Below are 13,997 nucleotides of genomic sequence, written 5' to 3'. Positions count from 1 at the left end.
ACGTACTGCAGGCCAAAGTAAAGATATCTGGTTTTGGGCACCGTGATGCTCACGTCACATGGTGTGTTTTCTTTTCTTTTTTTTTGACATCTTATGCAATGATTTATCTATCCTCTAATCCTGTTTCTGTTTTTTCTCCTGATGTCAGACCAGTGAGCTGGAGGACCTGCTGGAGGACCTGCAGAGTGGAGCTCAGCAGCAGCAGCAGCAGCAGCAGCAGCAGCAGCAGCTGTTCTCCAGTCAGCCAGCAGCCAGAGGAGGTGCTGCCTCCTCCTCTTCATCCTCCTCCTCCTCGGTGCCACCTGGCTCCTCCGTGGACAAACAGACCATCATCAGTGACATTCTGCAGATGACTGACAGCGGCAGCCCCCCCAACCAGCACCGAGCCTTCCCCGCCATCGGCCCTTCAGGTACGCCTGCAGCAGAGTGTTTGTGTCTATTTGAGGACGTCTGGGTCCTTAAAATGTTCAAATCTGAATTCAATTTAAATTTAAAACCAACTTTTCCTCCCAGCAGGCTTTAATGGCCTCCGGCCGGGTCAGATCAGAAGCGTGTCTCTGGACAGCGGTATGGGACCCGGCCCCAACGCCACCAGGCCTTTCCCTCCTCAGCACAGGAACTCCTACTCCTTACTGCAGCAGCACCAGCAGCAGCAAGGCATGATGGGAACGCACGCAGGCATGGCCAACCAGGCTGCGATGGCCAACGCAGGTAAACATCCCTTCTGTTCTGGACAAAGTTTATGTTGCTTTGGTAGACGAATAATAGAAAGTCACGCGATTAAACCAAATATCTTTGTTGTTTTTGTATAAAATGACTTAAAAAAAAAATCTCAAAATAATCCTTTTTCTTTAAAACCAGGCATGCGAGGCTCCATGCAGCCGGGCTGGGGTCCCCAGGGGCCGATGATGGGCCAGGGAGTCGGACCTGGTCGCATGGTCCCCAACATTAACGCCGCCCTCCCCACGAGAGGCGGCGGTCCACCCGGATCACGAGCCATGGTCAACATGCAGATGATGAGCGGAGGTGAGAAAGAACGAAAAGATAATAAATGTCGTCGTATCCCGCTCCGATTCTGATGCTTTAATGTGCATCCCCTGCAGAGATGGAGATGGCAGCCCCGCCCTACCCTCACCAGCATGCTCCGCCCAATCAGACCGCTCCCTGGCCAGACCGAATGATGATGGATCACTATGGAAACCAAAGCAGGTAAAGCGTTCATTCCACGAATGCAGGAGTCAGAAACTGTAGATTTTGACTTTGGCAGGACAATAACACCGAGCTACCCTCCAGGCCACCGTACGGCGTCCCCCAGGAGGTGATGGGGTGTTGCAGCGGGGTGCACGAGGGCCCGCCGGACGAAGGGGCTCTGCTGAACCAGCTGTGCTCGGTGCTGAAGGACTACGAGGGTCTGGAGGAGATCGACAAGATGCTGGGAATCCCCACGCTGGCGGGACAGGTGAGCTCATCGCACCGACATCTCTTACATCCTTCATCTCGGTTAATTTAAATGACATCCGCTGTTCCTGCATCTGACTTGGACAACCCGCACCTTCCAGGGTCCTCTGTCCGAGCAGAACCAGTACCTGGTCTCCTCGGACCCGGCGGTCAGCATGAAGCCTCCCCTCTACAGTCAACACTACGGCGGCCAGCCGGCTTACGGCGGCATGCCTCCGGATGGCGGCTACCACATGGGCCACATGGGGCCCCAGAGGATGGCCCCCACGGGTTACCCCCCGATGATGAGGATGCCCGGCGGCGCCGGGCCGAGGTCCGCCGGCATGAGACCCGGGGGGCCCAATCCTATCGTCCCCTCCCAGCCCAACAACCTGAGGCTGCAGCTGCAGCACCGACTCCAGGCGCAGCTGGTAGGTCGCACCAAACATTTCTATCACTCGTCCTCCAGTTTCCCATGATGAGGGTTGACAGTTTGTCTGCATCTTGTGTCCTTATTGTACAGTGAAAAAAAAAAAAAAAAAAACGGAGACGAAAACTACTTTTGCTTTTCAGCAGGAAGGTTTTATGAAACTGAAAGGTGCGACGTGGATGAAAGAAAATGACAGATTCCCTCAAAGATCAGCGTTTTCACAGCTGTCTGCATGTGATCGTGGGAAAAAAATGATTGTGAACTTTCACTTCCAAAGTTAAACTTTGAAAACCGTTGATTTAAAAAAGGGAAACTGTGGAAACTGCTGTTATCGCCAAGCCCTTAAAAACAGTCACCAAGTTTGATAATTAATCAGCTGCTTCTTAATGTAAGTGTTTATTTTTTACTGTTTGAGGTAATTAGTCTTTAAGAAAAGGACAATTTTGTACTTTAGTGACCCCAAGTGGCAGAACTTATCAAACTTGGGATAAAAGTTTCAAGAACCTGAATGACAAGGTCCAAAACCTGGTTTTACAGTTTAGTTAACAGGATAAATTCACAGCTTCCTAGTCAGTGTGAACAAATCAATCATCCAGCTTTGTCATGACGTTTGGTCGAAGTGATTAACTACAAAATATTAAATTTATATACCTTAAAAAAAGCTTTTTCTTCTTGACTTGGACGTTTTCTTATAGAGAGCTCTATTTTTTTGTATTATCTCAGAGGTAACAGACCCGTTATAGATCTACAGTATATTAAGGCAGATGTTCGTGAGGTCCTTCCCTCATTAATACCTGAATATGATCATAAATTTGCATCTCTTCCTCCGTGTAAAGACAGTTTTATAAAATGCGGTCGTGTGCGTCGGTTCATCATCTCGTTTCAAGTGCCAAAAAAAACTCATTACCATCAGAAAACCTTTTTCCGAGACACTCGCATTTACATCAGTCTCTTTTTAATGAGTATCCGCCGACGCCTTTGTAAACATATATATTTTTCTCCGAACGCAGAGGAGCAACAGAACAGGCGGGCCGGCAGAGTTCACCGAGTTTAAACTGCAGCGGCCAGAAGGGAACAAACGTGTTTCAGCTTTCTGGCTTCATCAGCAGTTCCCTGCTGCTGAGACACTTAACAATGAACACATCAGATGCACACACACACACACACACACACACACACACACACACATCCGAACACTCCAATATGATAGCATACATGGACGTTATGTGACAGGCTGTTAACACACCGGATGATCTCATTAAAGAACCTGTAATCTTCCTGTCGTCTGAAAAACGCCTTTATGTTCTTTTACTATATTTGTATTCGTGCAAACATTTTGTTTCTCAGTACATGTTTTCCTTTTTTTTTCCTCTTTTCATTTTGCTTTGAGAGTTTGTTCACGGCTAACATATTCAGTGGTTTGGCCCAATCTGCCCCCTGGTGGAGAGTCGAGGGACAACAGCTTGTGTGTATCCACTGGAAAATAGCAGGAATTAGCAGTTCTGACGTGAAACACCACTTTTACACTTCTGTGTTTTTTTACATTTCCCCTTTGTGCCAGTGGGGAAACAGTGAAGTCAGAGTCTGGAAGAAAAAAATCCAAATAAACTTTGATCGGTCGTTTTGAAGGGCTTAAACTCGGGAATAAACACTTCACAAACAATAATGCCATTATAATACATATTTATTGTCATTTGTACCATATCCGTATACATTTCTTCAGCACTTCAGTACGGTAATTACCATCAAAATGCATTTTAAATCAGTTAAGTAACCTTATATTTGATATAAAGTGGTTTTAGGTTGATAAAAACAAGGCAGACTTGCACTAAAAGATTTCACACTACCGACTAAAACAATGTGACAGCAAGTGGAACAATTTGTAATGATTTTATACGAGCACACAAAGTGTTGACGCGGAAAATATTAAGAGATTACTTGTTTATATAATTAACTTAAAAGACCGATTGGCCCTGATTTGCTCTAAATTACAAAAGTTAAAACTATCACATCGTGTTTTAGTAACTAAAGGTTTTCTAGCATCCATAAATGACTTGGAATCAAATTAATTTGATTGTTTTTTGTTTTTTTGCTGTTTCCTGTCTAGAACCGTCAGCCGATGGTGAACCAGATGGGCGGTGTGTCCAACATGAATCTACCTCTCAGGTCTAACGTACCAAACCAGGTCAGTCTGTTGTCTCGTCTTTTTTTCCCCTGCAATCATGAGCACTAACACGTTGGCAGCGGCAGGATTCCCTTTTAAATGTACGCAGTTTGCTTCCGTCTACGTGTTTTTTTTTTTTGTTACGGCTGATTACTCAGGTTAAAGGTTCTCATTGCTGCCGTATTATAAATTACACAACTTATCTCGCTCCAGATGTAATTGTAGCTCGGGTATGTGCAGGATTGAAGCGTTACATACGCTTTTAGCATTTATTTTGCTCACTGTCAGCTACTGGAACAAGTACATATATCACCTTCTCACCTTGTAGACATTTTTTGGTTTTCAATCACAGTTAATGTATCTGAATTTGTCTTTTTTTTTTTTTTTTTTTAATGTTCCATTTCTACCAATCACTAAGATCTATTTAACTTGGTTGCTTTATTCTTAAAAGTCAGGAACAGGGGGCACATTGGGAAATGGAAAGTAAGAGGGCATGCTGGGAAATGGAAAGGAAGAGGGCACGCTGGGAAATGGAAAGGAAGCGGGCATGCTGGGAAATGGAAAGGAAGCGGGCATGCTGGGAAATAGAAAGGAAGCGGGCATGCTGGGAAATGGAAAGGAAGAGGGCACGTTGGGAAATGGGAGGGGAAGAGCACAAGAAAAATGCAATGCAAAGGGGCCAATCACAGTGCTGATACTCTGCAACAGAGAGTCTATATCTACTATGTGAGTGAGAGAGCAAATGTTACTGATGCAATACCCCTATAAAACTCAGATTTATTTTTTTTTATCATAAAATAAATGCGTTCATAATTACAGCTGCTGGCACCACTTTGTACTTTGAGAGTGATCTTTGGTCCTCTGGTAGATCGTGACTGACGTTGGTTTCCTCCTGCAGGGAACCCTCAACGCCCAGATGCTAGCTCAGCGTCAGCGCGAGTACCTCAGCAACCACCTGCGTCAGCGGCAGCAGCAGCAGCAGCAGCAGCATGCGCATCAGCAGCACGCCATGATGATGCGGACGCAGGGCATCAACATGCCGCCTAACATGCCCAGCGGTGGCGCCGCTCCCACGCCGATGCCCATGGGGGGCACCAACCCGCGGCTCCCGCAGGGCAACCCGCAGCAGTTCCCCTACCCGGCCTCCAGCTACGGTACTGGCCCGCCCTCCCCTCCTCGTCCTCTTCATCCTCATCCCGGCTCCTCCGGCCCCTTCTCCTCCCCTTACTCCCGTGGCCAACATCTGGCTAGCCAGGGCATGATGGGAAATGTGGGCGGGCAGTACGGCGGGGTAATGAGTCCGCTGTCACAGCACGGTGCGTTCCAGTCCAGCAGCTCAGGTATCTGATCAGAGCAGAGCAGCGACGTCGCCGTGGTGATCAAACATCGTCATTTGACAGGCAGACTCTTTGTTTATGTATGAGCTCAACCATCTTTTCAACCAATCAGGAGACGGCATGTGTTGTAGGGAAACAGCTGTGGTGGTGGTGGAACTTATGGAACAGATAATCTGTAATTAACCAAATCTTATTTTACAACAACAACAACAAAAATCCTTCTGGACTTTTCAGATGATTTTGTTGAAGTGAGGCCAGCACATGATCCAGAGGATTTCGTATTTTATTTTGGTTGCATCAAAAAAATTTATTATCTTATCTTTGTGTTACTGCTTGGTCTTATAATCGTACGTCCATCTTAACCCTTGTGTTGTCCTTGGGTCAAAATGACCCGCAGCTGTGTTCAATCAAGTTATATTTTATTTCTATATTTTTTTTATATTTTTTGGGATCATTGGTCATCATTCTTTAAAGAAACCCTCACAGCCTTCTTGTCACCAATGATCCCCAAAAATATGAAAATAAAATAGAAATTGGTTGAACACAGCTGCGGGTTATTTTGACCCAAGGACAACACGAGGGTTAACCAAGAACTGGATGTAAAAGCAAAGATTTTGGAGATTTATTTTTGGGGACTTTTTCTCTTTATTTCTTGTCTTAGAGGTGAAATCATTCCCATTTGTCTTGAATTCTGTGTTCACTTTCGCAAAATCTCCAAATAATATTGTTCAGGATCTGAGAGTAGAGTCGAAACACATTAATTTACCAACTAGGAGTTTCAACTTTTTACATGCTGGTGTCTGCCCTGCAGGAATGAGCCAGCAGCAACAGCAGCAACAGCAGCAGCAACAGCAGCAACAGCAGCAGCAACAGCAGCAGCAGCAGCAGCAGCACCACCACCAGGATCCAGCGTCGTGTTTCCCGTGCGGGGCCGCCACCCCGCAGAGCCCCCTGCTGTCCCCCCGGATGGGGCAGGGTCAGAGCCCCATGTTGCAGCAGAACCAGGGCCCGCCCCAAACCCAACCGCAGGGTCCGAACCAGGGAGGCCCACCCAGCTACCAGTCGAGCGCCGACCTCAACGGATGGCCTCAGCCTGCCAACATCTCCACCAGCAACAAGTAACAACAGATTGATTATTCAGCAAATCTTCTTTTTTGACATAAAAACCGAAGCGTTGAGTCTTTCTTTTGAGGACATTATAGATGTTCTTTGACTCCGCCCCCTCCTCCTTTCAGCGTGTACCCCCAACAGTCCCAGTCCCAGTACTCCACACAACCCGGCGGAGGAATGTACAACGGAAACAACATGAACCTGGGGGTTGCCATGGCTACCAACGGAGGCACCATGAACCCCATGTCGGGACAGATGAGCTCCATGTCCTCCATGAACACAGAACAGGTGAAAAAAAAACAACAACAATATTTCAGACTTCCTGTTTATTTCTTTCGGTCACGTTGCCTCAAGAATCCAGTAAAATTCACCCAAAACGTCAATTTAAGGCAAAGTAAACTCAAAGCTGTTCTTTGCTGTGCTTTTAGTTCTAATTTAGTTTGATTTTGACTTTTATGGTGCAGGTGAACAACGGCAGCCTGATCCTGGAGCAGCTCGCAGGAATCGACATGTTGACGCAAGAGGGTGAAGCCAGTTCTGTAAGTAAAACCTTCTTCTTCTTCTTCAAAAAAAAAAGCCACACTACAGATGGTGGGATTTTTTGACTTAAAAGAACATCAAGGACACATTTAGAGATGTAAAATAACTCTGTGATGTGCGCTGTTGTTGTATTTGGGATACAGTGACTTGCTCTGTACACCCGGAGCTGTTTGTAAGCTAGCGGTGTACCTCAGGGCTCGATGTCAGGTCCTAATTAGTTTTCAGTTTTCACGCTACAACTTGGCCACCTCATGCTTTATATTACCATCAGTTAAGCCGAGTTACTTCAGCATACGGCCTCATTTGTATTCATGCACCACTGAAAATCAGGATTGCACACCTTTCATGCCGTGCAAATTACATTTAGTACATTATTTTTGGTTTTGCATCGTACTAAAATTATGTTTAAAATCTTTTCGGAAACTACTGGTATCTTGTGATAGAGTCACCAAATCAGCACCATTTGTTAAATTGCTGCCCATAATTATATAAAAATCCTTTGTTTCCTTTCATAATCTGCATATGGAAACTTTTATAATCGGTGGTTAGTGCTGTTACTTCCTGGGTTCAAAATCCTCTGGTGTCTCGGTTTCCTCCCTCCTCATCACAACAAGAAGCTGTACGTGCTCATGTGTTTCAGATTGATTGATTGATTTTTCTGTGTTTCTGTAGAATTTCTGCTGACCCCGGCTGCAGCTCAAAGAAGGTAACGCAGGAACAAAAACACGCTGACACCCGCTCGGCTCAGCTTAACGGAGACGTACGAAGGAAACGCCGCCCGTCCGTCACGTCAGAGCTCCTCAAACTGAAATGCAGAGCGGCTCAGTCCCTGTGTAACATTTTATGCAAAAAAAAAAAAGTCGTGAACTTACAGGAGGGGAACTGTCATCTGAAACCTCGTGACAACACCGGGAGGAAAATATCGTGATTCACGGGTTTCTTCACGGGACACATCGTAGCTTTTATCCTTTTAAATCAATTTATGTTATATTTATTAATATACTGTATCCTTTAAACTCCTACATGGTCCTCAAACTATCAAGTGAAAGCTGCTCCAAAAAAACCCGCATTAAATCAAATATAATTTGTGTTAAAGGAGCATTTTAACATAAATATTATTTCCCCTTAAATTAAAATCACGTTGAAATGAAGTTAAGATGTCCAATATGTATTTTCCTAAACTCCAGCTTGAAAACTGAATTAGTCTGTAATCAGGGACAAATCAGCAGCTCCAGCAAGGCTAAAGTTTGCTGAGCTGGAGTTGTGCAGAACAAAACAATCATTTCACTTAGAAGATAAAAAAAATACACCTGTTTTTTTAATCTTTGAGGTGAATCATTTTTACAAATGCACGCTCTGATTTTTATCAAAAGATGTTATTACCGGGCTATTTTCTTTCTTTAAAATCAAAACAAACCTCAGGTTGGTCCAAGAAAACCAGAAAACAAACCACTGGAATCAGGAGATGCTCCTCTTTATTCTAAAAGCTCCTTTAACAAAAAAAAAAAAAAAAAAAGTCAAACGTGAAGAAGGATGATTTTGAAAAAGAAAAAAAAAACCTGCGTTAAGGTTCCCAGGTTGTTTCCACACGGACGCAGTGTCGACTGGTCAGATGAATGTATTCCTCCCGTTGTCCCGGCTGTGATGCTCCGGGCGGTGTGTGTTTTCGATGGAGTCATGTTCTGTGTGTGTGTGTGTGTGTGTGTGTGTGTGTGTGTGTGTGTGTGTGTGTGTGTGTGTGTGTGTGTGTGTGTGTGTGTGTGAAACTGAATGTCGCAGTTTGACACTGGACGCGTGACTTCGGTCGACAGGCGTAAATGAAACTTCTGGATTTTTAACGGTTCTGTTTTCGAGCCCGACTGAAGACGACGAAGAAGGTTTATGAAAAAATATTTTACAGTTATTTATAGTTTTGAAGAAGTTTTAGAGATTCTTTGTATGACACATAAAAAAAGAAGAAAAAAAATCAAGGATATCTATCTTTAAGAAAATCTCATGGTACATGTTGATGTCGATTTAAAAAAAAAAAAAAAAAAAAAAAAATTAATATATTTCAACTGCTGTAGTTTCAGAGGACCTGCGTCCCTGTTTAATGACTTTTTGAATGAAGGTGAATGTGTATAGATAGTGTACATAGATTTTTAACGCCCTCTCTCCCCTAAGTGGTATTGTAAAGCAGCAGTCTGGAGTTTAGGTCGTTTATTCAGAGAGCAGAAACATGTCATTGGTTATATCCGGCGTCAGATGGCTAATTAGCTTTTAATTAGCTCAAAATGTAAACAAAATGTTTACCTGTCACGTGTTTGTTTGTTTTCTCTTGTGAGCGTTGTAAAATCGTTTCCTGTCTGCTGACGAGCTAACTGGTTTTCCTACTTTTAAGTTGGAAAGGTAACGGAGCGTCGGCGGGGTCGTCTGGCGTTGAGGTTGCAGATCGTTCTAAACTGAATTCCCCTCTACTCACGCCTCCGCTAGCAGAATGCACGATAAACCCAAAAATAAAGGCCCCAACTACATTTATTCTACATTAAAAAGTGTATTCGTCGTCGTGAAGGAGCCTTTAAAATGGCGGGGAAAACAATTAAATTGGTTACATTGTGTGTGTGAGCAGCATTGCTAGGTAACAGGAAGAGGGACGGCGTCTAGAAGCCACGAAGGCTAACAAATTTAGCAGACTAGCAGACGAGTAATGTAATGCAGGAAATACGGAGGCACAGAGGGAAAAAGATGAAGTCCGTCGGGAAGATCGACATGTTACTTAGACGTATGATGAAGTTCCAAAGAAAAAAATGTATACGACTAAAATTACGCCATTTATGAACACAGCGTATGTTCATTTTTGCGAGTAAATCTGTAAAACTTACCCATTGGACTTTTAGCCCTTTTGCTTTTTTAATCGCTGTAGTCTTTTTTGGGGGGGTTCAGAATAAAATATATATTTGATGGATTTCGTACAAACAAAAACTAGCGACTTCCCCCTCACCTGATCTGTTCGGTGCTCATTAGCGACACAACAGTTAGCGTCAATACACTTTAAACCAACTGCGGTTAAACGTCCGTCTGTTAAAATTAACTGTGAGCAGCGTCTTTATTCTTCTTTTACCGACTTTATTTTTGCCCTCTGAGATTTAACCAGTGACATTATTTCTGCCTCCAAAGCAGCTTTGCCGATTTTAAAATAAGATTTATTTACATTTAAGAAAAACTCCTCTCGTCGAGGATAACTCCTGACCCGGTTCCTATAAACACATTAAATCAAACTTTTATCTCTTTTTTTACTTTTTTTTACAGACTGGAGCATTTTTGGAAACGGTTTGAAAGGTGCTTTTCGCCAGGTGCTGTCTCGCACATAAGCTTGTCATTGTCAACAAAAATAACTAACTGTCAACACAGATTTGTTTTTAGTTTTTTTAAATCCCTCTTTATCTATCTGTCAAACTTCTACTGTAACACAGATGAGGAGAATGTGAAAATGCAACACTGAAAATAATCTTTTCTTAGTTTTCTTTTTCTTTTTTTTTTCGTAAAAATCCCAAAGAAAACTCTGCAGGATTTTAACACTTGCGTACATTTATTAACTCTTAATATTCAACATGGAGGTGAATGATTTCCTCTTGATTTTAACTCTTAGAGTGCTGAAGATTTTTTTCTCGATTCATAGATGTATATTTTATCGATCTCATGTAAGTACCTTAAGATGCTAACGATTTAGCATAATGCCTTAGATCTGTGATTTTCTGTCTGTAAGTTTTACAGGTGTGTTTTACCTGTCTCTCACTGCTCAGCGAAGGTTTTTACTGGAATCATTACACAACCAGTATTTTTTTAGATTTTCTCCCAACAAGTTGACGCCATATACTGCTGTATGTTAGCAAAAAAAATGGCTAATTGTTTTTGTTGTATTCTCCCTGATTAATGCAGTTTTTTTGTTTTTTTTTAAAGGGGCATTGAGTATTTTTTTTTTATTGCTTTAAGTGTGTCTATTTGAGCTACAGTGGCCTGAAAATTACATCGTAGCCACAAACTGATTAAGCGCTAATGCAGAGCTGCGTTTCCACCAACTGGGGGAGCTATTTCTGACATTAAAAGCTCATAAAGTTCAATTTTAAAATAGAAAACCACTGGAAGAAAAGGTCAACGCAGCAGGAAAAGGGCTGAGTACTGTTTATAAGTTTATTGATGCTATAATTGAGTCGGTTTCCAAGTTTCACTACAAATTGAAAAGTTTTCGGTAGCTCTTTCTTTTTTTTAAGAAATGTAGTCAAGTAATTTCTAAAAATGACCCTTTTTTTACATCACGAAAAAAAGCCCAAAGTTCATACAATTTTAAATGACGTTTAAACACCAGCCATCGTATAAGAATGATTACATTTACGGTTCGAAAAAATTATTATCTAAATTGGGAAATATCTAAAATAATATAACTTACACTGAGGGAGTGTATCTGACCAAATCTGTTATAATACAACACCAAAAAAGTGAAATCCATAATTTCATACATTTTTCTCCCTTGTTCACCAGATGGAGAGAATTTAGTCAATATTACTCTCATTTTTCGCGTCTTTATTTTTTTTCGATTTAAATTTACCGTGTTCAATTTTTTTAATGTGATTATTATGTCTGTAAAATTATTCTGATGGTCTCCTGTTTGTGGAAGAATGCTTGCAGAAATCAATGCCAGATTTTTTAGCATGGCATCCTGTGGTCGGGATGTTGTTTGTGATTCAACCACCAGGTGGTGGTAAAGTAAGAAATCTTTTTATCAACAATGCAACAAAAAACTAAATCATTTTCACCGACCTTGCATCGTAACTAAATTTGGGCCTGAAGCCAATCGGGATGTTTAGAATAAAGTAGCGTAATCTCAGAAACTGAAGCCACAGCGCAGATATTTTTTATTTTCTGCTTGTAATATCACATAAAAACATACTTACTGCCTCTTTAAGAAAGTTTTTACGAGAATGAAGCAACCGTAGAAGTTATTTTCCATCAGTTTTTCAACTTATAAAATGTGTTTGATATCCTCAAATAGTAAATCAGAGCAATATGTCAAAGCAGAAGGAGAGTGAAGGTTGTTCAAAGATGGTTTGATTTTTTATTTTTTTTCAACTATCCTCTCTGCTGGGATGTTCATATTAAACACCTCGGCGGTGACGCGGTCCAGTTCACGGTCAGTTCATTCTTAGTGAGAGTTTTTATTATGCAGAAGTCCGGACGTTCACACACTTTATGCAAGCTGTCGACTCTGATGTTGCTTTTGCCAATGCTGCTTGTTAATTTATGATTCATGCCACTGTAAATAAATTATTTTTATTGAGCCGCACTGCCTCTGTGTTTTTTTATTTTTTTTATTTCACCTATTGATGCTGATTGTGTAGATTAAAAAGGCATTTTTATCCACCAGCAAAGGCAAATTTTCGCCCGTGTAATTCTCTCTATTCACCAGCAGGGGTCGACATTTTCCACATGTTTAAAGTAAGTCTTCAGACACAATGATAAACATAACTTATTATACTATATTTTATTTATTAAATACCATTTATAGACATATTAATGATTCAGTTATGTGGGATAAATCCATTTCAGATGCAAAACATAATTTTCTTTCTATGTGTGTTTTTTAAGGCATGATTAGTGATTAAGATGGCGTCAATAAAGTAATTTGAACACGCAACATATACATTTTCATGCTTGTTGGATGCTATAAGTGCTTAAAAAAAGTTCTCACTCCTCAACTCTGTGATTTTCCTTAATTTAGCCTCCCCTACCAAAATCCACGAGCTTTATTTTAGATTCTAGCGAGATCATAAAGTCTCTAAGATATGAAATACATCAGGATGCACATGAGGAAAATATTTAAAAAATGAAGCAGAAGAAAAGCTTGGATTTTTTTTTTTTTTTTAGCTTTACTCTTTAACAACAAAGCAATTTCATCTGCCTTTTTTTTCAATATTATTCAAACTTTGCGGTCACTCGCCTTCACATTTTTTATATATTTTAAAACTTTATTGTAAAATGAGAAACCGTTTGGCTCCGTAACAGTTTGTGATACACTCAGACTCGTGTGTTGCCCAAAGTAGTTCCTTATTTTGAGTTCAGGAATCTAATTTTAAGAAGTCAGGAACAGCTGAAATGTCATCAGACCTGCAGGCTGTGGTCCTGATGTCCTCTGCGTGGCCCTTCAAATCTAATCACAGCGACGTGAGGATATGAAAGCGGCTCCTGCGTATACTCTCAAATAAACCTTTTTGTCGTGGATTATAATATGATGAAATTTAGCTGCGGATGCTGCATAGAGCCTGACATGGTTATTGAGATAAAGGCTGCAGCGTGCAAGATATTTCTCAAGGTCATGAACTATCACGAAAGGTCATGGATTCGGTCAAGTTTTAGAGATTTAAAAATAACATTGCAATATTTGTGTAGGGTTATACACACAAATATCTGAATTTCTGCATATGACACGTTATTAATACTGAAGACAACAGATGTTTAAGTTACTAAATCCTTTTTTTTTGTATTCAGTTCTATAGTGCTGTGATTATATAATTTCCTCTATGAATGTAATCTATTGCATTATATTAACTTTCCCTGATGTTGCAACATTCACTTTTTACTGTTTAGATTACACAGAAACTTGTGAACTGTTGCGCAAAGTGTTTCATTTCCTGACTGAGAGACCGAAGTCTGCAATTGGTTGGATTTCTTTGTACAGCGTGATCTGGGCGCCTATTGGTGGATTCAGCTGTCAGTCAGCGAGATAGCTGCGTGATTGGCTCTTCGGCTTTGGCTTTAGCGTCCACGCTCGGGCTCGTGACAGCCAAAGCAGGAAGACAATAGTAAAGATGTATCACTCTGGTGTTTCTTTCCAAACCGCAAAGTGGGAGATGGATTAAAAAAATAACATAAAAAAAGACTCAAACATGGTTAAATATTCCAGTTACAACGTTCATATTTTAATAGTCAGAACTATCATTTAGAC

At 41.5% G+C, this 13,997-nt stretch overlaps 1 protein-coding gene across 3 annotated transcripts in view; it reads left to right on the top strand.

Moving 5' to 3' along the window:
* LOC138214056 (nuclear receptor coactivator 2-like) overlaps positions 1 to 12,332 on the top strand; it is a 42,787-nt gene extending 30,455 nt beyond the window's left edge. For 2 of the 3 annotated variants that reach the window (XM_069175414.1, XM_069175413.1), the window contains 12 exons: positions 149 to 410; positions 514 to 711; positions 862 to 1,026; positions 1,104 to 1,209; positions 1,294 to 1,459; positions 1,560 to 1,868; positions 3,975 to 4,052; positions 4,930 to 5,185; positions 6,180 to 6,486; positions 6,604 to 6,766; positions 6,943 to 7,017; positions 7,691 to 12,332. In XM_069175414.1, the coding sequence (XP_069031515.1) occupies positions 149 to 410; positions 514 to 711; positions 862 to 1,026; positions 1,104 to 1,209; positions 1,294 to 1,459; positions 1,560 to 1,868; positions 3,975 to 4,052; positions 4,930 to 5,185; positions 6,180 to 6,486; positions 6,604 to 6,766; positions 6,943 to 7,017; positions 7,691 to 7,702 (2,097 nt within the window). In that variant the 3' untranslated portion in view covers positions 7,703 to 12,332. The remainder of the gene's footprint in view (positions 1 to 148; positions 411 to 513; positions 712 to 861; positions 1,027 to 1,103; positions 1,210 to 1,293; positions 1,460 to 1,559; positions 1,869 to 3,974; positions 4,053 to 4,929; positions 5,186 to 6,179; positions 6,487 to 6,603; positions 6,767 to 6,942; positions 7,018 to 7,690) is intronic. The other variant, XM_069175415.1, reaches the window with a different exon arrangement.
* The last annotated feature ends 1,665 nt before the right edge of the window (positions 12,333 to 13,997 follow it).

Source organism: Embiotoca jacksoni, unplaced genomic scaffold (assembly GCF_022577435.1).
Source record: "Embiotoca jacksoni isolate LCO1_2020_lvr unplaced genomic scaffold, fEmbJac1.0.p SCAF_67, whole genome shotgun sequence".
Classification (NCBI taxonomy): domain Eukaryota; kingdom Metazoa; phylum Chordata; class Actinopteri; family Embiotocidae; genus Embiotoca; species Embiotoca jacksoni.
The sequence above is the reverse complement of the archived record's forward strand: the minus strand, read 5'-3'. Positions and strand labels throughout refer to the sequence as shown.